General features: G+C 37.6%; 1 protein-coding gene and 1 long non-coding RNA gene across 14 annotated transcripts; both read left to right on the forward strand.

The window, feature by feature from the left end:
• The first annotated feature begins 982 nt into the window (after positions 1–982).
• Positions 983–6802, forward strand: LOC143853032 (uncharacterized). Of its 13 annotated transcripts, XR_013236986.1 has the most exons (11): positions 983–1019; positions 1122–1174; positions 1503–1698; positions 1840–1899; positions 2155–2434; positions 2554–2614; positions 2733–2794; positions 2913–3117; positions 4645–4703; positions 5833–5932; positions 6352–6802. It is a non-coding gene; the product is annotated as an uncharacterized LOC143853032 (long non-coding RNA). The 13 variants fall into 13 exon arrangements; XR_013236980.1 differs by having other exon boundaries at positions 987–1019; positions 1122–1698; XR_013236998.1 differs by lacking the exon at positions 983–1019 and having other exon boundaries at positions 1042–1698; positions 2135–2236; positions 2385–2434.
• A 1096-nt stretch (positions 6803–7898) lies between these two features.
• Positions 7899–26460, forward strand: OS9 (ER lectin-like protein). Its single transcript, XM_077362789.1, has 8 exons — positions 7899–8101; positions 10905–10981; positions 14117–14320; positions 14407–14478; positions 25257–25372; positions 25445–25511; positions 25594–25700; positions 25832–26460. The coding sequence occupies exons 1-8, from the start codon at positions 8002–8004 to the stop codon at positions 25989–25991; spliced, it is 903 nt and encodes a 300-aa protein (XP_077218904.1). The 5' UTR covers positions 7899–8001; the 3' UTR covers positions 25992–26460.
• Positions 26461–26903: the final 443 nt, after the last annotated feature.

The following is a 26903-nucleotide window of genomic DNA, read 5'->3' on the forward strand; positions in this document are numbered from 1 at the left end:
AAAGACGCGAGTGATACGGGAAAAGCAAAAAACTTTGGAAATTTGGAGGGAATGGGGTATTTTGCTTAAATAAATGAAGATATTAATAATAAGAGGAAAAAATAATCATAATCTTGAAAAATATAGAGAAAATAGAAAAGATCAAAAGGGGGAAAAGGTAAAAATCCCCTAAAACAGAGAAAACAAATAAATTAAGAGAAAAACTAGAAAAAAAAACACCCAAGAAGAAAAGTCACATTAAATATTCGAGGAAAAAACAGCAACAACAACATAAAACCTAAGAAAACCCACTTTCATAATAAAAAATAATAAATAAAGAATTTAAGAAAAAGAGAAAGGGAAAATACAAAACAGTTTAGGAAATGGTTGAAACGAAAAAACATTTTACAAGATAGAAAAGATCCTCCGAAAATTCGGTGTGAAATAGGAAAATTTTCGGAAATACATGAAGATTTAAAAAAAAAGGAGAAAGAAATGGTCAAATGGGAAATACAAAAACCCACTTCAACATAAAAAGTCAAATGGGAAATACAAAAACCCACTTCAACATAAAAAAACAAATAAATTAAGAGAAAAGATAGAAGAAAGCCATCAAAATGCAACAAAAATGAACACCATCTACAAAAGGTTGGGAGTTTCCTGCTCATGGTTCCAAATTCAAACTCCATATGATGTGTGATTAGATTATGTTGATCCATTTGTGGACCATTCGGGTGGCAATTGGAATAAGAATCCATTCTATTCTAAAAGCCTAAACCACTGAAAATTCGTCAACCATCTTTTGCCATTATTCCATACCCTTGTTTTTTAATTCTTCCTCCTACGTCCCCATTTTCTGGGGCATTTTCGCCATTCCATTGTTGCTTTGCCTGGAAAGACAAGTGTAAAAATCCTGCAGCATGTAAGCCGCGTGTTTTGTCTCTTGGTTTCTCCGTCATCAACTTTTTTTAGATTTTTGAGACACACTCCATTCCTAGCGCGACACTTTCCTATCTCTCTCTCATGAATCACTGAAGCAGGTAAAAAATTGAAAGTTGTTTTTTTCCTCTCTCATTTTTTACCCAGAAGATTCTCTCTCCCTATAACTCTAATCTTTTTCATTTTTCCCTCCGTACCTGAAGGGTTTTGTGTCAGTTTGTGCTGGATTGCAGGTCTGCACCATTCCGCGGTGGAGGTAAAATTGAAACTAGGTTTTTTTTTCTTCTCTCCCTTTTGAACTCTGGTTGTATATTGGGAGATTTTGATGAGGGTTGTTCTTCTTTTGGCTGAAAATAAGTAATTGTGAGGGGAGATAAATTGGGTTCTCCTTTCTCTTTTAATTTTCTTATAAATTATGAAGATCATGAGATTTCTGAGCAAGATGGGTAAATTCATTTGGAAGTATGTAGGAGAGGTGATCTGGGTTGTTGTTATTTGGGTGATGAGTAAGGAATTTCTGCAGTTTAGAAACTAGGGTTTTCATTTATTTCATCTTTTACTCCCCCCCTTTTTGCACAATATAGAGATCATGGGATTTCTAAGCATTATGGGCAATTCTTTGGATGCTCTGCATCTGGGGAGCGCCTGGTATCCGCCGCAAGAGATGGGGATCTTCTGGAAGCCAAAGCTCTATAATATAATCCTCACCTGGCCAAGTATTCGACATTTGGCGTTAGTAATTCCCTACTCCATTACTCTGCAGCTCAAGGCCACCATGAGGTAATCCATGTCAATTCATTCATACCAATTGCTTTCCCCTTTTGAATCAATTAAACTCGGCTAATTTTTGAATTTATGTTTCTTATTAGCTTTCTTAAAGCTATTTTATTGGTTAATGGTTATTCTGTTATTTATGTTTAGATAGCCTCTCTCTTGCTTGAGTCTGGCGTTGAAATTAATCTCAGGAATTATAGAGGGCAGGTAATCAGTCTCAGTTTTACCTTTAAAACATCAGATTCTGTTTTTTTCTTTCTTGTTAGTTGTGTCATTATGAATTAATAAGAATTGACAGCATTTTCTTTGAATGTTCACTTTGGAGAATAGTGGTTTAATTCTTAATTTCCATAGTTCACTACCCACATTGATGCTTAATTTGAATATACCTGTCTTGAAGTTATAACTGAGAATTTTTTTTATGACTTTGAATTATATCAAGTTTCACTCTGCGTTCCTCAGTTTTAAACATACAGCTTTGATGCAAACCTGCCAGTATGGTCATTGGGAGGTTGTTCAAACTCTCATGCTTTTCAGAGCCAATGTAAGTTAATAATTTTTCATTACCTTTTCCCTATATGTCATTAGCATTCATATTATACGGTTTGGGATTTATGGTAGAGGAGCGTCTTCAAGCCCTTCCTCAGGCATTAGTTGTTGTTTTTGTGAAGACTGATGTAGTTTTTCAGCAGAAAGGCAGGTTGCCAGGCTTCAAGACCTAATGTTTGTGGGGCTTAGTGAGGTATACTGGAGAAACTTTCATTCATGAATAGCTGAAATATTATTTAATGGCAAAGAAACCATTCTCATATGTTTTAATGTTCCTATAAGGATAGTCTTTAACTCTTGTGTCATTCACAGGTGAGCCCACTTCGTTGTTGATCTGGCAAATTCAAGACCTATGTTTGTGGGGCTTAGTGAGGTATACCAGAGAAACTTCATTCATGAATAGCTGAAATATTATTTAATGGCAAAGAAACCATTCTCATATGTTTTAATGTTCCTCTAAGGATAGTCTTCAACTCTTGTGTCATTCACAGCCGAGCCCACTTCGTTGCTGATCTGGCAAATTCAAGACCTAATGTTTGTGGGGCTTAGTGAGGTATACTGGAGAAACTTCATTCATGAATAGCTGAAATATTATTTAATGGCAAAGAAACCATTCTCATATGTTTTAATGTTCCTATAAGGATAGTCTTCAACTCTTGTGTCATCCACAGGCGAGCCCACTTTGTTGCTGATCTGGCAGATTATGCCTTTCTAGATCAATTGAGGATTTGGATGTGGGAGAGTTTGTTGCAAGGAAGCAGGATTCTTCCCTGGGAGCCTTTGATTCCCGCTTCGATTCCCGTTTCGATTCCCGCTCTGGCAACCTTGAGTAGGATTCTTCCCTGGGAGCCTTCGATTCCCGCTATGGCAACCTTGGTTTGTTGTTCCTATACCACATATTAATCAAGTGTATGTGAGTTTTGTAGGTTGATCTTTTCTGTTGGGTTGAAGTTGCCCATTATCTTTCTTATAAATTTGCTTATTATTTTATTTACATGGTTCTGAATATGTTATGAAGTTTTGACACGTTAGGCTACGTAGCTTTCGAATGCTGGAGGAGGAATGCTACCTTTAATTGTCATGCTCTGAAATATAGAAAAGCGAGTTTACAACTAAATGGGTTAAATAGAGACAGATCTGATGTTTCCACTATTGTTTTGTTTGTACCTTCAAGTGGCATGCACTGGAATATATAGAAAAAACAGGTTTCAATTAGACTCCCAAATGAGTTAAAATGGAAGTGAGCATTGATTAAGACCATAGCTTTCAACCTTGGTATTTATCGTGGGCTATGTGATATTTTTTAAATAGCATTACATTATTAGAAATGGATAAAATGCGAAGACAATTGTTTTTTTTTTATATGAGTAAGCTGGGGTTTGGCGGGGACCCCTACCAGTTTTATTAGATAAAGATACGGCAAAGACAATTGTGGTATTCTAAAAGAAGTATATAAGCTTCTAGCCAGATCATTCGAAAAAAGAAAAGGAAAAAGCTTCTAACCAATCTGACAAAGGTCTCCAGAATTTGTTACTTGTTAGTACTCAAAATATAACTCAAGAATTCAAGATCTATTAATTCCGGATTATGTTCCAGAACTAATATGATATAAATTGTAAAGCTATGAATCTTTGGATCAAAGTTCAATTTAATTTCATACATTTTTAGATTTTGATTGAAATTACATGATAAATCTCTATAATCATGTCTTCTACTTCTTATAAACATGGATTGATGCATTTATAGGCAGTGGCCATTGGTACAATATTTGAAATTGATTTACATTTAAATATCCTTACTAGCTTGCATTTTACTTTCTCTTCCACTTTTTTGAATTCTCATGTTTTAGATTTATGCTTTAATAATACTGCCTTGGGTTTGTTTTGTTTGTTCTCACAACATATTTTATTCTGATGATTTAGCACCAAATTCTACCGTATTTTTTGTTGTCTTTTCAGTTAGCTTTTAAAAATAAAGGAGAAAAAGTATTTCTGCTCTTATAGTTCCATTAGTTCCCACAATAGTTCATTTTTCCCTCTCTTTCATCTCTATACCGTAAAAGTAAACAAAATTGAATTTGAGTTTTCTTTTAGAACTCAAACCATGTTCACCTGATTTGGTATTTGTCAACATTAATTCTCTTGAGCCATTCAAAAAAACCAGATTTGGTATCAATTCTTTTAAGCCATTAAAAAAACCTGATTTGGTATTTAATAACATTGATCCCAATTTATTTGTTGTCAATTAAACATGGTATTTAAAGACACATTTTAGATATCTTTTCAAATTTGCATGTATTTAATTATATTACATTACTTATATGCATTTTTTAGATTCACAAATTGCTGCCATTCAAAAAAATAAATATTCACAAATTGCCTCACTGTTGGTGCTGATTTGTAGGATGGGCAATCTTTATCTTTCGTCGTAAACGGATTTCCTTCAATCCAATCTATAAAAAGGTATCTTCTTTGGGCCTTTTCTTTTCCAATTTCTTATAGTTGTGCAAATAGTGATGTGGTTCTGTTGACTTCAGACCCAAATTGTGTTCATAGATTTGAAAATGTACAGGTAGATTTATTTATAAAGTTGAACATTGATTGGTTGACGATTTTGATTATTGGATAATTGCAATTGTGAGTGCGTGAGTGAGTTTGGGACATTTTCTGTGGCATCCCAAGCACTGACCATAGAGAAATCGCCACAGGAAGAGGGCTTCCGGACCTACAACTTGCTTTCTTTTCTTTTGTTTAAAAGTGTTGTTTTTGCCCATTTTGTCTAAAACTTTTATCTATTTTTTTTGTTGGGTTTCAAAGTTTGTTTCAAGACTCCTATTATTTATTTATTTTTAGTTCAATTTGTCTGTTTTTTCTTCCTCTCGCGAGTCCTATTTATTTACTATATTCTCTTGGATGGTAAGAAGTTTGAGATCTTATAATTGCACTAATTTTTATATAAATTTCCAATATTTTTTCCATAGATTGGAAAACCCTACAAAATATAACTCAAGAATTCAAGATCTATTAATTTCGGATTATGTTATAGAACTAATATATACCATTCTTAAAGCCTAAACGAAGAAAAAGCATCAGGTGCTTTACCCTTGTGTATTTCCACTCGTATCTCCTCGTAAATCTTCCTATTATTTCCAAATTCCCATGGGCATTTTTTAACATTTCGTTCCCCTGAAGATCTTGCAAAGAGCCCAGTATCTCTACTACTACCGCCACGTGTTTTTTCTTCCCTGACTTTGTTTTCTCCGGAAACTGAATATGTGTCCCATTTTGGTACTGCATCACACGAAATTTTTAAGAAAACCTCTGGCTCTTCTCCAGTTCATTTCCTTCCATTTTCTTTTTTTTGAATAACTTTTTATTTATTTTCGATTTTCTAGATTACTTTTCCATCTACATCAAAGATTCTGTTTAGGGTTTTATCTACCTATGGAGGCAAGAAAGGGTTTTCTTTGAGCTATGTTGTTTTTTTGGGTTTCTACTTGAATTTTTTGGTTCAGGATTTCCATGTTGTTTCATTTCTTCTTTATTGAGTTTCATGGAGAAATGTAATTGACATCAAACCATGAAATTTCAGAGGCTGTTCAGGACTTTTTTTTTTCTTTATCAATGAGGGAGCTGCTCTTGGTCTTCCTTCTCATGGAAGTTCTTCTGATTTAGGACATATTTATAATGAGGTAATTTTTATCTCATTTTCTTTGTTTTTTGTTTTTCTCTAATTTGTTTCTACAGATGTTCAACCCACTTGCTTTCAGAATTAATAGCTGTTTATGAGATTGAAAAAATCTAGATATTTCCCGGGCTTTTTTCAGATGGAACAATTATTTTTCATTTATTTTAATCATTAAAATGATATTTAAAAAATTTGCAATCTTCTGAAAAAATCTGGGACAATATTCATAGAAACTGCTTCATTTCAGTCCTCTGTTGTAGTGATAGTGCTTGTAATCAGTTATGGTGTCCCAATATGGTTCCTACTATATGATTGGAGACAAAAATTATTGATGCTTAAAAGTTTCTCTTGGAATCACATATATGAGCTAATAATTGTATGCTCTCTTTATTAATTCTCTAATATCGATTATGGCTTTTCAAGGTGAAAGATTGCTGTATGACACAATGAAATAAAAGTATACGGCTGAAGATGTGAAAACATTTGGAGCAGATGCTGCAATCATTCCCATCCTCCCTTGTGTTCTGAAAGCCAAATCCATAAAAGAAAACATTTGGAGCAAATGCTGCAATCATTCTCATCCCCAAATCCATAAAGCTTGAGTCAAGACTTTCTAAATGGAAAGAAAAGGCAATCATGGACCTTACAATTGGAACTGAGAACAAGATTGATTTGCACTTTGATAAGTTTTTTTTTCTTTTTCTTTTTTTTTTCCTTTTTTTTGGGAGTACAATGTTTTATAGCCCAATATTGAGTTCTGGGGTAGTTGCAGCCACATCTGCTGAATGTTGTAATCTTCTTCAGTGTTTGCATGCCTACTAGCAAGGGGAGATGGAAATCTTTATGCTGTAAAATAAAATTGTTTTTTTCCACTCATCTGTCGTAAAATACCTTTGTCCCACGTGCAACGCACGTGCACTTTTACTAGTAATAAGAATGCTTAGGGCGTGTTTGACCACAATGAAAATTATTTCATGAAACACCCTTATCCTAGGCGTGACATGGGATGGCATGAGTGGAGCCCAAAAAATTTTTAGGGAACCGAATTTACATAAAAAGGCAATAATCTGGAGCCGAATTTACAGAAAAATGTAGCAATACCATTAAGTGTTCATTTATACCAATTCATCATAGTTTCTCCATCTCTCCGGTTCAGATTGGAATTAATATATAGAGAGATTTTCTATTTAGCGAACTTGTATTTCAACTGAATGACATGGGCAGGGAAAAGTAAATCGAGATTTGATCACATACAACACAGTCAGATTCAATTGAGATTAGATTGAAAAAGGTCTTTTGGACTGTACGACGCCCTTCCCTCAGTGAATAGAGTTGCAACTAGCAGCCATCTGTAAATTTAAACTCAAAATGTTATTAATTCATATTTTCCATTAAATAAACCATATAAAAATTCCTCTAAAAGAGACATTAACAAACCTTGTAAAAATCCTTCTCCGAAGGAAAATAATTTTCATGGTTGCCAAACATTACCCGTTCATTTCGGAAATGACATATTCACCCTTTTTTTTTACTTGGGACAGCCCTCTCTAGTATGATAGAGTAGGCATAAATACAATAGAGGGTAGGAGTGCAACTCGGGTGGGGTTGGATCTGGTTGAGGCCATCCAGAACCCAACCTGAGGAACCATTTACTCAACCAGACCCAAGTTCCAACCCGATGAGGTTCAACCCGACCCAACCCCAGGAACCCTTTTTTCTAATCCGAACCTATCCTGACCCAAGTTCCAACTCGACCCAACCTGAGTTTTTAAGCTTACTAAAAACTAAAAATAATAAAAAATAAAAAAATATTGGGTTTCACGCAGGTCGGGTTGCCCAAACTCTCAACCAGAACCCAATTCGAACCCAACATGGGTCAAGAAAACCCAACCCGAACCACACACACCCTACTCTTTTTGGGGTTGAACCCGACCCAAGTTGTACTCCTCTTATTAGAGGGATTGCTCCCAAAGTATAATAATCGAGCGAATATAATCACTTTCCCTTTTATTTTCCTCGCTTATATTATACCCACTGCAAGGGTTCTTCGACAAGTCCTCGTCTTCCCCAGCCATGGCCACGTCAAAAAAAGCTCTTCTTTTTTTGGGTCTCGTATCTCTATCTCTTCTCTCAATCGCTTCTACAGAGGTTCTCTTCGAAGAACGCTTCGATGGTACGTTGATAACTTAAATTCTCAATTCTCTCCTTTTTATTTTCTCCCATCTTACCTCTTCCTTGTTGATTTTTTCATGGCTCGTGTTGAAATTAGAGTTTACAATGATATTAAAAAGTTATGTTATTTCAGAAATAAATCTAACTTGTTGATCTGATCAAATGATTATTTTTCTCTTTCTTGTATGCTTATTTTTTTTAGAAAGTGAAGGGGGCACGAAAAGACCCTGCAAATCAGGGAAAAAAAAAAAAAACCTAATTTGAAGTGGCATATTTTTTATTTATTTTTCACTGTTCTTATGCTCTCCCTACCACAAATATCCCATGTAATAATTTTTCATGATTGCCAAACATGCCAATAGAGAACCCAGAAAACCAATTCTGTTCTCATTTTTTGGAGTTGCAGGTACATCTGAATGTTATCCAATTTTAAGCTCTTTGGCTTAATTTCATGGGATGCTCTCCATTGACGCGAGTTCAAACCCCCATGGGCTTACCCGATTTTACGGGTGATTGTGCGCATCTGTAGGGAATAGTCTCGCCCTAAAACTTGGGGTGGGGATACCCTATGTCATAAAAAATAAAAGACTAGGTAGAATCCCTTACCAAGATATTCTGTTACATCCAACGGAACCATTTCCGTCATGATATAAGAGTATGAGTGGATAGCTGTTAACAATTGTTGTGGATGCAATATTGGTGAGAAAGTTGTCACCGGCTTAGCGTCTATCTTTCATCCAAAGCGAACATATAAGACCAATGTAACAATGGGAAGGAGCATTTTGGAGTTGTCATGAGTAGCCAGTTATGGAGACTAATCGATTTCATACCTTTACTGCTGGAGGCAGGAATCAATTTTTAACTTTATGGATTCATTCAACAAATGAGCGAACTACATGATGAAGTGGTTAAAAAGATCCATCTTAGAATTGAAGCTTACAAGAAAGGGACGGATCTACATTGTCGCCCTGTTGACCTTCAGTAAGGAGATATGGTCATAATTAGACTAGAGTGATTTTCCAAAGGCAGTTTCAGGAAGCTGACCTCTCAGGCTATTGGGACTTGAAGGTATGTTTGGTTTCCATGTCATGTTAAGAGCCCTAGTTTTAGTAGGTGTGTAGGTGTTAGGAGTTTGAATTAGTCTATGCCATGTGGCATGTTACTATTAGTTTTGATTTACAACATGCAAGTAGGATAGGACTACGAGTTTATTAAATATTTTAGTAGGGTTAGAACCTCTATATAATGTATGGCCTATGGCCCTTTTGAGGCACTAGATATTATCGAATGAAACTCTATTTCCATATCCTGGATGTTATACATCTTGCTTAGGTGTGATGCCTAGAACCCTAGTGTGACCTAGGTTAGTCTTTTGGTTTTCTTTCTCTATTTTCTAAACCTCTATACCCTCAACTCTAAATCCATCGACCAATGGTCCCTAGCCATACCTTTTACCTACATCCATTAAGATTTAAGACCAACCCTAAACCTATTTCCCACCTTCGAACAAGTAGGGAAACCTGCAATCAACCATTCTTCCTATGAAAAATTTATTTTCCTTACAAACTGTTTATCATATTTGTGTATACCCCTTTTCCTTTAGCTATCAATCTCTTGGAACCTTAACTACCCAGAAAATAACCTAGTTCATTAATCATATGAAGAAACCCATTCGATTGTTATAAAACCCTGCAAACCCTTCACTATCAAAACTCTGTTAATCCATCTGTTACCATACAGTTAGAAGCTTATGATAACATTCCTACAGATCCCTTATTTTCATAACTCGGGCAAATCAAACTAGTTTTTGAGTGGCATGGTGGGAAAAAACACGGAAAAGAACTCAACCATGATAAAACTTAATCGACTCTGTCGAGTTGATTATTGACTGTGGGGGTTTTTAAACAATGATAATTACTGAGCTCGTCTAAATGTAAATCCCTGATTTTAATGGTTCGGTTGACTTACTAAACATATTCTCTATGTCAATCAAGGTTGCACAATGACTTCAATTCCAAATCAGATGCATAAATTGAGGAGTATGCATTGCTACATATTGAGTTGATTCTTTGATTTGGAAGAAAGAAGAGGGTATAAAATATGGCTCCCATTCAAAAAAAAAAAAAAAAAAAAAAAAAGGGAAAGAAGAGGGTATAATGGGAAATTATGGTTTTCTATGTCTACTGATTGCATGGTTCTGTGTTCCTCTCTACTGGATATTTACTTCTGAGAGCTCGTTCAGTGTGTCGTGCAGAAGAAATGTTTTACTAGGTTGGAAAGTAGATGTGGGTTTGGAAGGTCTCGATGAAAACAACACTTATGTGAAAGATGAACACATCAACCTCCTTTGGTCACTACAGGCCAAGTGATGTTGGCTTAGTGCTATGCAATGATGGAGGAACTGAGGAGGAACACATGCAAATTAAATGGCATAAGGAAGACAATGTTATTATTGAGAAGGGAAATACACCTCGAGCAAACATGGCTTGAGATCTTTCATGTCTTGTATCCATGTGCTTTTTATTCTCCTCTTCTGATGAGAAGGTAAGGACTTCACCACTAGGGCCATACACGTTAGATATAATTTTGGCAGGGGAAGATATGCACCGATATTTAATCTGGATGTAGCACCTTTGTAAGTGAATGATGTAAAATTGCAAGTTTCTTCTTATTTTTGTTTATTTTTCCCATTCTAGATTTATCATCCGGTCCTTGTTTTTCCTAAAATACTATTATTATAATGAAATTTTACTTCAATATTATTGATGCTTATTTTGGTGCTCCTTTAACTTTTTGATCAACAGGTGGGTCATTTGGGCGCAGCGCTCGTGAACCAAAATACAAGATTGAATTTCACACAGCTCACTCACCTTTTCATCCTGTAAGTAAGCCTTTTACACACCACTTCTTTACACAATCACCATAGGTTTGGTATCATTTTGGATCACAATAAGTCATATAGGAAATTAGATATATTGCAATTTAACATTATGCCTTATTATCACCGTTTGGATGAATACATAACCCAAAATCTCTCTCTCTCTCTCCTTGGTTGGTGGTAACAATTATAATATCCTAGACCCCCATCTCACCCTCTTCTCCAGCTGTTCCACCTACCTTCTCTAGGCTGATGCCTTCCCTCTACTACAACCATTCCACAAGGTCCTAAAGCACGCCCAAAAACGAAAATAGATGTTGAAAACTGAAGGAAGAAAGTAGCCTATATGAGAGATGAACCAAAGTAGTTTTGGTATGCTGGTTCTGGTTCAAAGAAGATGAAAGGGATGCATGCCTTCGCTTTATCTCATCCCATTGTGAAAAATTGCTTCTCAAAAAAAAAAAAAAAAAAAAAAAAACTTTTTCACCTTCATTGAGCCAATGAGTCAACACATCATTGGCCAGAGATTTTTCCGCACAAGCTGCAGTGCTGTCATGATGTCCATGGGCTATGTTAGAGTTGGAATGAATGTCTTTGTTACTACCCTGGATCCCTCTCCCCCACCAGAAATTCTCTGGTTTAAATTGGATTGAAAGCCTTTCATGCTTTAACAAAGGAACCATTATATTTCTTTGCCACAACACTGGATCTCTCTTCCCCGCCAGAATTTCTTGTTTCTCTATAAAAATTTAAAATCTGACTCTAAAAAAAGGAGTGCGAGATTGCAGGGTATAATATCGGATCATTGTTGATCTGGCTTACTGAATGAGTTCTCAAGAAAAAATGGTGTACCTCAGATAATTTTCAAGTCAGTTTCAATTTTTCCCAAACATCAGATCAGTTACTCATCCCATCCTAGAACTTGTCCAATGCCACTGTTTTCCATTTATATATGCGGCTGTGTTATATGCCTGCAAAAAAATTATCTTGTTCACTTTGTCATAAGGGTTTGTGCACACACACACAGAAGTGTAAATTTTCTCATTTGTATAATACAGCTGCAAACTAAAATGGCAAATAGCAGCTTAGGATGAGTTCTAGAAGGACAAGTTGACCAACTGATCAATGCTTGTGAAGCTCAAACTAACTTGAAAACTGTCTTTAGACAGTTTTCTTGAGACTCCGCTACTAGGTCTTGTCAATGAAGGATTGTAGAAACAGTCAAATAGGAAAAGTTAGTCACAAATATGCTGTTATTCATTGGAATGTGGTACTTAATGCTTTTCCAATGAAAAGCTGAACACTACCGATTTTATAAATTTTTGATGCAATTGAATTAAAATTTTTATGGGAGAACAAGAGCAAGAGAATTCAAGATTGATGCTGAGGTCCACCTGTAAACTTCTGACCATGGTTTTAAATTTCAGTTTCCGTCGCCACAGAAACGGAAACATCTGTGGTCTAGCTGGAAATTTCGGTGAAAATCCTCTAAAATTACAGAAATTATGCAAATGATAGAATTTTAAAATGAAACTCCAGAAAATGCTGTAATAAGTACAAATAGCAAAAGTAAGACAGAAAAAAAAAACACAATACACAGATAGAAACCATCACAAAAGCAAGAAAGCCGTCCATGATGGTTTTACAACATCGAACACCTACTGACATAATTCAATTCATACCCATGTTGGATTTTTGGCGTCTTGTTTTCCCTGCAAGTGGAGTTGGTCATCTTAGTTTGACTAGGATTGATTTTCTTGCATTTTCCATGTTTGAATAGGAGAGAGAGAGAGAGAGAGAGAGAGAGAGAGAGAGAGAGAGAGAGAGAGAGAAGTTTGCCTAGCTATGTAAGGTAGTTAATGCTTTATAGATCGGTTGTGTGTGGTGAGAAAAACCACACCACCATAAGGGGGTGGAGAGAGATTCTTGGGTTTTCGCATTTTTGCCTACCTATGTAAGGTAGTTAATGCCGTATGGATAGGTTGTGTGTGGTGAGAAAAACCACACGACCATAAGGAAGGGGTGGAGAGAGATTCTTGGGTTTTCGCATGCGGTGAGGAATTTGGGAGGGGGTCTTTTGTTTTCTCTTTTGGGTGTATTTGGTTGAGAAGAAAGGAAAGGGTTGCATTTTGCAGGTTTGGGTTAATCGGCTGTAAGTCTGTAATCTTGTTATTTTGTTTCTTTATAGTGGAGGATCATGTTCTCCAATGTGGACTTAGGGCATCTTGGGCGAACCATGTATATCTTGTGCTTGTGTTTGCATCCTTCTATTTCTTTTCATGTGATCTGATTGGATTTTGCCCGGTGGATTTCTCAACGCTTCATTTTGCATGCAACTCATATAAATATAATTATGTAACACATACTTATATTATAATTCATATAAATATTTATACATGAAACTCATATTGTTTTTGTTGTTTTGTTTTCATGTAATTTTGGTTGTGGTCCATCTCGGCCATCTTCCCTTTTTAATGAATTCATCCTCCCATTTCCAAAAAAATTTATACATAATTCATATCACATTTTGAGTTCAATTCATATAAATATAATTATGTAAAACATATTGGTATAGTATACCTCTAATACACTTATGGTTTTGGTTTCGGTATGCGAATCGGTTTCGGTATGCGTTTGGGGATGGAAACAAAACATTTCGGTTGTTTTATGTCGGTTTTGGTGAAAACTTACAAACATGCTATGACAAAGTTAGTCTCCATAGATTGAATTTGAAGTGCCACATTGCAAAGAATAATAGTATCTTTGTGTGGCTATGATTCCTATTTGTAGTGTTGTTACAATCTTCCATTGATTTGGTCTAGTCAGTGGACCTTCCAAAAGAACAGCTAACTTGATAATGTTTTCAAGTTGGTTTCAGTTTTTTTTTCCAAAATTGGTCTGTAACTCACCCTGTCCTTCTGGAACTCATCCGCGGCCACTATTTACGGTTTATATTTGCTGCTGTGTCATATGAATGCAAAAGGTTATGTTCATTTCGTTTGGTGATTTTTCATTATATCTAAATTAACTTATAATCAAGACCACTTTAACTTTCATAAGTTGAGTTTGTTATCTAGGTTTGCCTTAAGATGTAGAAGTTTCTAGCATGACTAACATTCAAGTGGAATTGTTACGCAGGATGGTGACCTGGAGTTGGTCGTGATGACCAACAAAAAAGGGAAGAATTTTATGTGTTTCTTGCCTATGGTCGAGGAAACTAAAAGTGGAAAGTCTTTCATGCAGCAGAACGGAAGTAGCATGATTGTGGAATCCGACAGGCGGGTCAAGTTGAAAACACCTGATGAATTATTGGAAGAGCTAAAGAACCAGTGCTTCGTTAGAGTAAGGATCTATTACCTAAGATATGCCTGCTTTTTTTTTTTTACTTTGAAATTTCTGTTAAATGTATCTTATTTTACTATATGCAGCAAGAGCGTTGGTGGTCTTATGAATTTTGCTATCAGAAACATCTAAAGCAATTTCATTTGGAGGATAGTAAGGTAGCCTCTTAAATCCCTGTTATGTTATTCCTGTTAAATTATGCGTTTCAATGAAGCTGTACATTCATGTGTGGAAACTAGATAACATTCCAATGCTTAATGAATTTTATCATTTGCTAGTCAGATTTCCCCATTTAGTGTAGCATGTTTGGTGCATGTTATGGAAGATATCTCATCTATAGATATTCCTCCATAGGATATTTGAAAGTACCTAATTCCAAAATTCAACTGCTAGGGTTGCAGATTTGTTCTGCTTAGGTAGCATGTATCATTTTGAATATGACATTTTTCTTGGATAGTTGTTTTCTTGATGTTGGTGGTCTTGAATGGGAAGGTCTGCAGCAAAATGGGGAATTATTTTTGCTTATGAAGGACTGATTGTTAGCAATCTTTCTTGAGATTTAGGTGACCATGGCTTTTACAATTTGCAGTAAACAATCTAGGAGATGAACTACTGTAAGTCCTGTACAAGAATAGCGACAATACCAATGGTTCATGCACACCACAAACCTTAAATCGAGCATCATGGCTGTTGAAGAGTGCTGAAGGGTAGTTTTGTCATTACATGTAGTTTGAGGGGTACTGTAGTCTTTGTATCACGTTGCCCTACTTTGGGCCATATATTCATCATATTCATGGGAGGAATCGTCAGTAGAGACTCATCATCTTCTCCCTCACTCTTCTTCTTCTTTCTCTCTTCTTTATCCATTTCAACATGGTATCAGAGCTAAGATCCTAAGGGAAAGGAGAAGAAGAGTTTTCTCATCTCATGCCATCTCTTGCCTTTCTTTCTCTCATTTACTACGCTATTCTCTCTCTCATTCATCTACATCTCTCTCGCATCTCTGTCTCTAGCTGTTTTCTCTGTTTGTTTTAGGTTTGCCGAAAATCCTAACCCTATTTTCTCTCTCGCCCAATCCCTAAAATCTCTCACTTTATCCCATCTCTGTCGCGACCCTCTGTCTCGTGCGACTCCCTATTTTCCGTAAAACCCAAACCTACGCCCAGCCCTTGCGCTTCCCGTAACCCATCCTTCGGCTTTGCCGTAATACAGACCCCCACCCATCCCACGCTGTAAACCCTCAATACCCTCCTAGCTTTGCCGTACACCCTCAAAACCCCCTTTTTGGTTGTTGTAAATCCAAATCCCTCCATCCTCCATCCCCACATCCCAAATTCCAAGCCCTAAATCCTCCCTTTCTTTCTTTTTTGAACTCCCCACATTCTCTCCATTGTAACTCCCAACTCCATAACCCTTTTGTAAATACCATTTGTAAATTCATCCATCCAAAACAAAAAACAAAACCACAAAAAGATCCATTCAGATCCTTCTTTTCTCCATCCATACCTTCCTTTCTTGTTCTTTTTTGGTTCTAAATCCATAAATCTCTTTCTTTTCTTCATAAATGCTATTCGTTTTTGTTCTTAGCCCATTGTTGGGGTCTTTCTAGTTTCCTATTCCCTTTCTTTATGGTTTAAATACTTTCTTTCTTTCATTTTTTTGAGACTCACCCTTCATCCACTCCATCCTAATCTTTGTTTTCTCTCTCTATATTCCTTGCATTATATGGGGTTTGTCTTGATCTCAAATTTGCACCCCAAGTGTTTGATGAAATGTCTAAGAGGGATGTTATGCCATGAAGTTCTTCCTTTCGCTGCTAGTTGAAGGCCTTCGTCCTAATGTAGTTCCTAGGATGGAGTGGTGTGTTGTTAGTGTTGTGTTGTTGGTGGTTTACCTTGTTGGTTGTCCTTCCACGCTTGGTGTTTGTGTTAACTTGTTGTTTTCTCCGGGCTGATGTAGTCTCGCCCGAGGGGGAGTGTTGGTTTCTCCGGGCTTATGTAATCACTAACTGGCGACTAGAACACCATCAAGAATCTATCTTCCTACCACAAATGCTCCGTGAAAAGGTGAGGTGATCGATCACATAACCGACTTGAGGCGATCCGCTAAGATTTTGACTAGAATTTTGTATATACTATTGATGAGACTGATAGATCTGAAATCTTTCACGTCCTTGAATGAGGGAGATACAAATAGCCTTTATGCTTTGATTTAGTTTACCCTCCCGTGAAATTCTTGAAGCACCTTCATAATGTCAACCTTCAAACTCTCTCACATCTCTTGGAAAAAATTCATAGTGAATCCATTCGGCTCAAGTGCTTTATCTCCCTCCATAGCTAAATCTGCTCTTCTAACTGTCTCTACTTCAATTCCTTTTTCTAATCTGATTCGATCCTACGATATTAGAGTTCTAAAATGGATGCCATCAAGCATGGGATGTCATCATGCCGTGCCCTGGTACAAGCTTTTGATGAAACAGATACTGAAATCTTCCATTCTAGCCTCGTCCTCTACCCAAATACCATGTGAACAGATTCCTCTAATCACCTTCCCTTGCAGTTGATTTTGATGTTCCACTTCCCTTGAAGTTGAGTTTGATGGTCCATCTCCTAGATTTCCATCTTTTCTCTTTCATACTTTGCATGAATTATGTTTTCTATCTCAACTCTGCTATAATTTGGAGATAGTTCTACTTCTCAATAGTAGGGGTGCAACTTGGGTCGAGCTCAATTCGAACCCGATTTCGACTCGGTTTGGGTTAGCATTTTCTTGGTCGGGTTGGGTTAGGGTTCGGAAAAGCCAAATCGATTTAATTTTGGGTTGGGTTAGGGTTGAGGCCTTTGGCAACCTGACCCCACCCCTCTATTTTTTTTTAATTTCAAAATATCAGTTATATGTTTTTTTTTTTGTATTTTTTCTTTAGGCCAACTCAAACCCAATTCGTTCCAGCCCAACCTAAACAAGCCCAATTTGGAAAATAGGGCTGGTCTAGGGTTGATAGATTAAAGGCGGGTTGGGCTAGGTTGACCCTCCTTGACTGGAGGCTCTGGTTGAGTTGTGTTAGAGATGAGGTTTTGGGTCCTCAGGTTGGGCTAGGGTTGGCCAAAACCTGACCCAAACTGGCCCGAGTTTCACCCTACGCAATAGCTATTTGAATTGTCTTTCCCATTGTTTAAATACGTGCAATATGCTTAGGAAGCAATGTATCAAGTGTAGCGGATTGTAACTTTGATGTGAAACCCAAGACTTTTGCGGATTCCAACACTGCCTGTATATGTACACACCTATGGAGATTCTAAGATTTTTTACTGCATACGTACAGAGTTTCTCATAATGGAGTCAAGTGATGCACTTGCTGAAGCAATAGCATGCGAGGAAATGTGTAAAGGTTTGTGATGTTGGAGCTGAAGCACCCTATGTGGTTTTTGCTTCTAAGATGTGGCTTTTGGTTAAAATGCTCCCACAAAGGGGTCCGAGTGGTAAATACTATGAGCAGTTTTATGGAAGATGCTGACCAACGATTGCATCATTGCATTTGGTAGGATTGTCAATGGGGTTCTTTCATTTGGGTAGAAGCTACTTGTTCTTTCTAGTTTACTTAATCAATGCAAAGAACGTTAAAGAAACCAAGTTTCTTGTATCAATGTATCTAATGATCAGCCAAGCTTTGAAACTAGTGTGAAACTGAGATTTCAACTTTGACAGTGGAAGCAAATTACATTGAATACCAATGCATTTTATGTCTTGGTCTTTGGGTTTGAACAGGAGTATGTGTTATCTTTTGTGGGGTTTTATTACAAATAGTATTCAGTAGTGAAGCCAATTAGTGTACTTTGTATTGTCAAAAACCATGCAAAATATGTACATAAATGCACCGAGAGTGAAGTGTGCCTAGCCAGCGAATCTTCATAATGTGATGATTCTTCATCTTTGACGATGAATCCATCCTCTCCTGTAGGCATGCGAATGTTAGAAATATGAGATTCCACACCCTGCTAAACCAGTTCCCAATGCATGACAACTTGATTTAAATGCTGGATGGGATCACTCTGCAAACCTTGGGCCATGGTCAGTCGGTGGTGCAATCTAACCAGCCCAAGTCTTAATATTAAATTTATTGTAATTTAACTGAATTTATCAAACAGCCCAATGAAAGTTTTGTAAAATCAAGAATTTTATTGATGCTCAAGATGAATTTTTGCAGCTTTTAATAAGTGGATTTGTATAGAATTTTGCATCGAAATGAAGACATAGAAAAGTCACAAAAAGATGTTTTCTTGGTTCTCAAGTCTCTCCTCTGTTCACTTTCTCGTGCACATCTTAATGGGAAAAGAAGTCATGTATAAAGTTCAAAATTAGTTATTTATGGCATCATGGTTAATCTAGTTTGAAAAGCGATTGAACTGATTTGGACCGAACTGCGAGCTTTTCCAGTTAGATCATCGGTTCGGTTTTTTAAAACATTGATTATGCAGATACCACTTCTGTTTAATCTCTGGTGGTTAGATCGGGGATTCTTCCAATTACTTACGAATCAATATTCCACATTCTAAAACCATTCAAAAAAAAATAAAAAAATTCCTCATTCTAGAAAGGACAAATCAAAGTTCCACATTCTAAGAAGAACGAACTTGATTTGTTACATGCTATTGCTCGTTGGTTAGCTTTTGAGTCATTGTACTAAATGCATTAAAATAGAAAAAAAAAACTTGCAGTTAATTAGAATTCTGAGCATATAGAAAAATTGTTTAGTACCTACCCAAGGGGAAAAAATATTTGCTTAGTAAAAGGAATAAATCGAGGTAAAAGGAATGAGTCGAGAACATGTTGTCGTTTCTAGACAATGGTAATGGAGTTAAGAAAAACTATCAATAATCATGTTAGTGGATAACCTCATGGTCTGATCAATAGAAAATGGTTAATCACTTGTAAGCAGTTGCACATTCAGGTGTAGCATGTGCAACCTAACTGTTTTGGGGAGTTAATTCGGTTTGCTACCATGCACAAACTCACAAACTTAAGTAGATCTCTTTCCATTGTGTGGCAAACCATGTTGAATTCAAAGGTGTGAGGTTTTAGTAACCAAATTTGGCAATCATTGTTGATACCATAGCTACTTTGTGGTTTCATTTTCATTTTCTAAACAAGCCTGTTCCATAAATAGCTGCTGTTTTCTGTTTTGACCTTCAACTTTCAAGTCTGTTTGGGATCATTTATAAATACTTCCAATAAGGTTTTCCACAACATAGTTGCCCAACCTCATTCCCTTTTGTGATGGGGTTCAGCCTTCATAAAAAAGAGAGGCTAAATCTGTTAGTGGGGCCCACTAGTAGTGCCTCGGAGTTTTATTTGATTTGTAAGGGTATAATAGTCCTTTATTTTTGTAAGGTTTACTTATAATGTTTTTTAATTTTAATACAATTGGGATGTGCTAGTTATATGTTTTAGTTAGGGTTTCATTATTCATGTCACTATTCACTTATATGTTAGTGGTTTTTTTATTCTTATTTAGTGAGCTTCAAGTGAGAATTTTTTAAAATTAGAGTTTTAGTTTAAATTAAAGAGAGTCCACATATTAGGGTTTTGAATTTGGAAGAAGTCTACATGTATTTGTAAGACTCAGGGCATCGAGATGACAACGATTTGAAGAAATAATATTTTACCGAGCTTGCAGCCCTCCTACAGCAATGTGGATTCATGATGCTCTAATCAAAGGTGAATTCCTTTGATAAACGGAGCATACTCTATATGTTGATTCCTAAAGATTGAAGGTGGATTCCTTTGATACCAGTCTGATCTATCTTTGTGGATTCCTGGAGGCCCAAAAGTGGATTCTCTTGGTAACACTAATACTTATTTTCTTTACTATTCGATTATTTCTTTAATCTTTCAAGTACTATAGGTTTCGATTATTTCTTGAACCCTACACCTCAAGGCAATAGAATACTTATTGCCTCTCCCACTAGGGCATGTAGGAGATCTTTTAAGTACTATAGGTTTCTCTCTCCAATCTTCATTCTCTATCCTGTTTTAATCACTCCATCAATACTTTTCATCCATTATCGGTTTCTATCCATTCAATTGATTTTCATATTTGTTTTATCTTTCTCTTTGTTTTGTTGAATCTAGGCTATTGTCTTATGGTTTTATTTATTTTTGGATAAAGGTGACAATTTATTGCTAAATGATCAAGCGATACAAAGGGGACAAGCGGTCCCCAGGAGGCAAGAAATCAGCCACAAGAACCAGAAAAGGAAATTTACAGAGGCAAATCCCTGGCTACAAAATTATTCAGCCCATCCCGATCCACTGCTTCCTTCGCCAGAGAGTTTGCCCAGTCGTTCGCCGATCGCATCCTGTATCTTAATAACGGGCGAAGCGAGGAGATAATATCCCTAATTTCATCGATTTTGGAAGCCATCCTCCACGGCCCAGCAGAATGGTTTGAAGCCCATGCGATAGTGTTGGACGAGTCGCCTTCAACAATAAGGGGGCCCAAATTGTGTTCGCATACCATTGCAATGCGAATAAAAGGGCCGAGACCTTTGCTTCATTGGCGTCACAAATCCCAGCAGGTCCGGAGAAGTGCATGATGAGGTTGCCCAAGTGGTCGCGTAAAACCCCATCAATCCCCGCTGGTCCAGGGTTCCCCCAAGAGCTCCCGTCGAAATTAAGTTTAAGCCAACCTTCGGGAGGTGGGCCCCATATGGGAAGGAATTTTGTACGCCGCTTCTTTTCCGTCACCACAGGGCGCCAATTTCGGAGGATGGTACCAGTGGGGTACATGATCCCACGTTTTGCCTTGGCCCATTGAATGAGCGACAGCCTTATGTTGAGGGTGATGTTAGCTCGGCTTCTTTCCTTGTAGCAGAATATTCTATTGTTTCGTTCCCTCCAGTGATTGCATATGGGATGGATAGCCACATTTCTTCACCAATGCAACCGCCCAGTGTATTGCTCCAATGTAAAAACACGGATCTGATGCAGTCTTGGAGTACCCACGAAACCCGAAAAATTTGAAGATGTTCATCCATATACCGAATGAATAAGGGCAGAGGAGAAATAGATGGTTGAGTGTCTCATCAGAATTTTTGCACAGCACACACCAATTTGCCATGCTAAAGCCCGAGACATCAGCCGATCGCAAGTGTTAACGCCCCTGTGAATTAGAGTCCATGCAAAAGCGAGTACCCGAGGTGGGGCCACCGGTCTCCAAACCACTAACAACGAGAGGAATCGTTGCAATCATCATTCAGCTTTTGAAAAAAAGACCTCACGGAGAAGCCTCCCTGAGTGTCTGGGATCCAAAGCAGGCAATCCTCCTTCGACTGAGCGAGGTAGATAGAGGCCAGTGATGCCATAAGGTTCTCATAGTGAGCAATCTCAGAATCCTTTAGGTTTATTCTGAGTTTGATATCCCAAATAATTTTCCCCGATGTCGGGCAGCGGGTGAAATTTTGAGCAATAGAGGATTCCGGTGAGGTGGCGATCCTGAAAAGATCTGGAAATTCCTTGGCCTGGGATTGTTCTCCCACCCATGTGTCGATCCAAAATCTTACGAGCCTCCCCGTGCCGGGTCTGAAGCGAACTAACGGTAGGAAAGACTCCCTGGCAGTGGCAACATATTTCTACACGCCAGACCCTTTGTTGTTCAATGGACCATTGCATAGCCACTACCCCCATACCATCCCGTACTTTGTTCCAATAACGTCGTGCCACGGGTTATCTTTTTCGGTTCCGAACCGCCACAACCATTTCCCCAGCAGAGCCGCCCTATTGCGTAACTTGATTTTCCCCAACCCGAGACCACCGTTTCTTTTCAATTTGCATACCTTTTTCCAGGCAACTAGATGTTTGAGTCTTTTCCTTTTCTCCCTTCCTTCCCATAAGAAATCTCGCTGCAACTTCTCAATACGACTTGCGACACTTGCCGGAACCTTGAATAGTGACATGTAATAAACAAGCATGTTGGCGAGGGCAGATTTTGTCAATGTAATACGACCCCCAAAAGATAAATAGCTTTTCTTCCAGGATGATAGTTTTCTCTATCCTTTCAATCATCGGGTCCCATTGAGCTACTTTTGGGATCTTGTATCCAAGGGGCAATCCCAGATATTGAATAGGAAAGGAAACAAGGCGGTAGCCAAGGGCAGATGCGTAAGAAGAAGCTTCCGCCTGATCTAAGTTGATACCCACGACAGAGCTCTTGGCAAGGTTAATCTTCATGCCGGAGATAATCTCGAACCAATGAAAAATGCGTTGGACATTCATTACCTGAGATAGATTGTCCTCAAGGAAGAGGATTGTGTCGTCCGCAAACTGTAGGTGTGAGATGGTGGAAGGAGATTGATTGCAAGGTTTGAGGCCACGAATAAGGCCACAACCCTTCGCCTTGGATAAGAGAGAACTGAGGGACTCCGCAACGATAATGAACAAAAAAGGTGCAAGAGGGTCCCCTTGACGGATACCCTGCGAGCAACTAAAATATCCTTCGGGAGAACCGTTGATGAGTATCGAAAACATAGCTATTTTTAAGCACGCAGAAATCCATGATCGCCATTTTGACCCAAACCCCATGTGTGACATTATGTAATCCAATACGCCCCAATCCACATGGTCATAAGCTTTTTTCAAAATCCACCTTGAACAATACCCCCTGATCCCCCGCCCGCCCCATAGTATCAAGTATCTCATTGGCAATAAGGACACCATCCAAAATTTGCCTTCTGCTAACAAAAGCCCCTTGGTATTTGGATATGATCTCCCCTATTACCATAGAAATGCACCTTGCCAGGACTTTAGATAGCAGTTTGTACATACCATGACTGAGGCTGATTGGACGGAAGTCTTAGATAGCAGTTTGTTTTATAGCTTTTTGAACCTCACTTCCATCATCGAGTCTTATTTTCATATTTTGTAATCTGTGTTTTACCACAATTTTGGCCGAATCTTGTTTCTCTTCCCATTTCTTTATTCTGAAACCTGTTTTCTTTAACCTGAACTTGTTTAGTAATCCAATTCCTCTTTTCTTTCTTCATTAATCTTAGTTTTCTGATGAATTTATTTTGGTTGTCTGAACCCACGATTACTTCCTTAATTCCTGTTTTCAATCTCATTATTCACTTGATTTTATCAATCGTACCTGCTGTTCCTTCTTAAGACAGTACCAGTCAATGGTCCGAAGTCCATTCTAGTGTTTCTCTTGTTTCCTTCCATTCTCATTTTTTTTTTTGTTTTCCAATTTCCACCACAATTCTTTGATTTGTTCATTCAATCAGTAATTGAACTCTTAGATTTTACTTACTAATGTATCTAAAAGTTTGAGGAGAAGATGAGAGAGCACCGCTTAAGATGGTTTGGACATATCCAACGTAGGCCTTTGGATTCTCCAGTGAGAAGAGGCGACTCGTACCAAGTTGATGGAGTAAAAATAGGTAGGGGGTAGACCGAAAACGACTTGGGTAGAAACAGTGAGGAAAGATTTGATAGCTAGGAATATAACATAGAACATGACCTTGGATGGGATAGAATGGAAGAAAATGATCCACGTAGAAGAACCCAACTGGAGCCAGGATTAGAGCCAGGTAGATTCCTTTCACCTTCTTCATGAATTTTTTTCTAAAGGATTCATTTAGCCGACCCGAACTAGTTTGGGACGAAGGCTTTGTTGACTTGAGTTGAGTTGAGTTGAGTTGTCAAGCCAAATAGGTTTATTTTACTCATCAAAAGGGCATGCTATTGAAGTTGGATCTTGAAAAGGCATATGATAAAACTTAATGGCTATGATTTGTGGACACGGATACTAGTGTCGCGTGTCGACACGGACACAGAGTGTCGGACACGGCAAACCCCCAAAATTTAGAAACGGGGACACGGCTAAAATACAAAGTATATGTAATCATGATTTGTAGATATAGATTCGTGTGTTGAGTTTCGAACCGGATACGAGCTGTCTGACATGGCAACATCTAAAAAACTAGAAATTGTGACACATACATACATATAAATTACTGATTACTATAATAATTTATAGCGATATAAATATGATATTCATTTAACAAACTAATAAACATTAGAATTAATCAACTATAATCTAAAACAAATATGAGATCATCAAATAATAACGCATTCATCAATTTAATCTAGTTCTATGCATGGGCATTTTTCTTTCTATGCCATGTTACTCTTATGGGACACCTCTTCCCCACCTTTTGTACACTTCTTTTCGCTCAAGAAAAAAGTAAGTTTTCTCTAATTAACTTATATAACATGCTGCTGATTTTTATTCAGTACTTTATTCTTATTGCTTGATCCATGTAGACGAACCCAACTAGTGTCAGGAGTAGACTTAGTCATTTTGAGCCGGGTAGATCCTTTCACCTTCTTCATGAAATTTTCTAAAGGATTCATTAACCGACCCCAACTAGTTTGGGATAAAGGCTTAGTTGAGTTGAGTTGAGTTGAGTTGTTGTATCTAAAAGTTTCCGTAGTCCATTCTAGTGTTTCTCTTGTTCACTTCCAATCTCATTTTCTTCTTCTTCTATTGTTTTCCAATTTCCACCACAATTCTTTGATTTGTTCATTCGACCACCTCTGAGATTTTACTTACTGCTGTATCTAAAAATTTCAGAATTCTGTTCCCCTGTCAATCTCCTACATCATTTAGTCTTTGTTATTATTTACGTCATTTTTTATTTTGCTCCCATTTCCTATTTTCCTTTTGGTGAAATCAGTTGTGCATGGTCTGTTGAAAAACTTTGGGTTCTTCTAGGTAGCAGAAAATTTGCACCTTGTTAGAAATAAAGAGCCGTCTTGGGACAGAAAAGGGGGCAAATTTATCATTCTCCTAGAAAAAAATTTGATTTGGGTAGGTCTAAACCACTTAAATTCGTTACCCTATTTTCAAGCAGACTTCAATTTATTCTGTTTGTTTCAGGTAGTTCAAGAGTTTGTTTTGGGTGTGTATGATCCTGAAGCCACAGATGCATTCAATCACAACCGTTCCGATGTTTCTATGTTGAAAGATCCTCGTGCAAAAGATGCTTCCCAAAGGTACACATTCGTCTTACTTCTGCGCAGTTAAAGATTTTGCAAAGCACTGGTTACTTACAATTTTTTTCATAGGTATCATGCGCATCAGTATACGAACGGCACCATCTGTGACCTCACCAATCAGCCTCGAGAAACTGAGGTATAGAGACAATAAATTTCATTTAAGTCACGTTAATTAAACATAGTATTTTTCTTTATCTTGTGTTTTTTCCCTTTCACAGGTTCGATTTGTATGCTCAGAGTCCAGAGTTATTGTTAGTTCCATCAAAGAAATATCCACCTGCAAGTACGCGATCACAGTTCAATGCCGCATGCTTTGCAAGCATCCGTAAGCGCCAATTCCCTTAATCTCTAATCTTTTTCTGTAATGGTTTCAGTTCAACTCATGCTAATTACAGCTTTATCTACACTACGAATCAAATATTCTCCTGATTATCATCTTGCTCAATTACATACCAGGATGTTTCAAGAAGAGAGGCCGGTGTGGCACACCATCAACTGTAATGAAATGCCCGCAGAAGCAGGAGGATCAGAAAAAAACATCAGAGACAAACCGATAACCATGGTTACAGATACGAAAATCCCAACTCAATATGAGCCAGAAGGATTTGCAACTTAAATTTTTGCTCTTACAGATATCTTCCATGGTCGCCTTCCCCCATGTAAGCTGTTCTAAATTCTTCACATTTGATGCAGAGGCTAGCGGAGCAAAGTTACTCTTATGGCATCACCACCTTTTGTAACTTCAATATCATAGTGTGATAATAGGTCTCCAGTAAGTTATTGTGCAGTTTCATCTTCAGATTCATCTCTCTTTTTTTCCTGATTCCCTGTGGATCGCCGACATAATTGTCAAAAGAATCTACATTGTCATTCAGTGGAGTGCTGAAAGTTGTGCCGTCATTGACAGGGACTGTAAGGTTGGGCATCTGCTCAGCATCAGGTAAACTTAAATTCCTGCTCTTTTTTATCTGAAGCACAGGCAAGCTAGCCACTATTATTGTACAGACAAAACATTTGAGCCTGGGTGTAGCCCTGAAAAGATATTTGACTGAAAATGAATTGGAGGAGGAAACCAACTTGTAGGATGGAATTGGTTTTTGGGTTTGTCAAACCACCCACTTTTGTTTTTTATTTTTGAATGGTAAAGAATAAACATAGGAAAGAAAAAGAAAAAAAGAAAATGAGACTGAACACTCCTTCAAGGGAAAAGGAAATCAAAGAGCTCTAATCTCCCTGGCGACCCCCTTGGCTAGCGTATCAACTTCAACGTTAGGCGATCTTATATGTTGGAAAGAGATAAATGATCCTACCACACTATACCACACTGTCTATGATCTCATCCATCCAATGACTGGATCTCCAAGGGTGAGATAGATAAACATTCAACCATCTGATAATTCGGAGGGAGTCTCCTTCCACTATCACTCTATTTAGGTGGCCGGGCTTAATGATCCTAATGCCTTGGAATGCCATTCTAATCTCCGCCTCATTTGAGTTTCAGATCCTAATAGGACCCGAGAAAGCCCAT

This window comes from Tasmannia lanceolata, unplaced genomic scaffold (genome assembly GCF_043159265.1).
Source record: "Tasmannia lanceolata isolate RefF3 unplaced genomic scaffold, GAP_Taslan_0.1 ptg000003l, whole genome shotgun sequence".
NCBI lineage: Eukaryota > Viridiplantae > Streptophyta > Magnoliopsida > Canellales > Winteraceae > Tasmannia > Tasmannia lanceolata.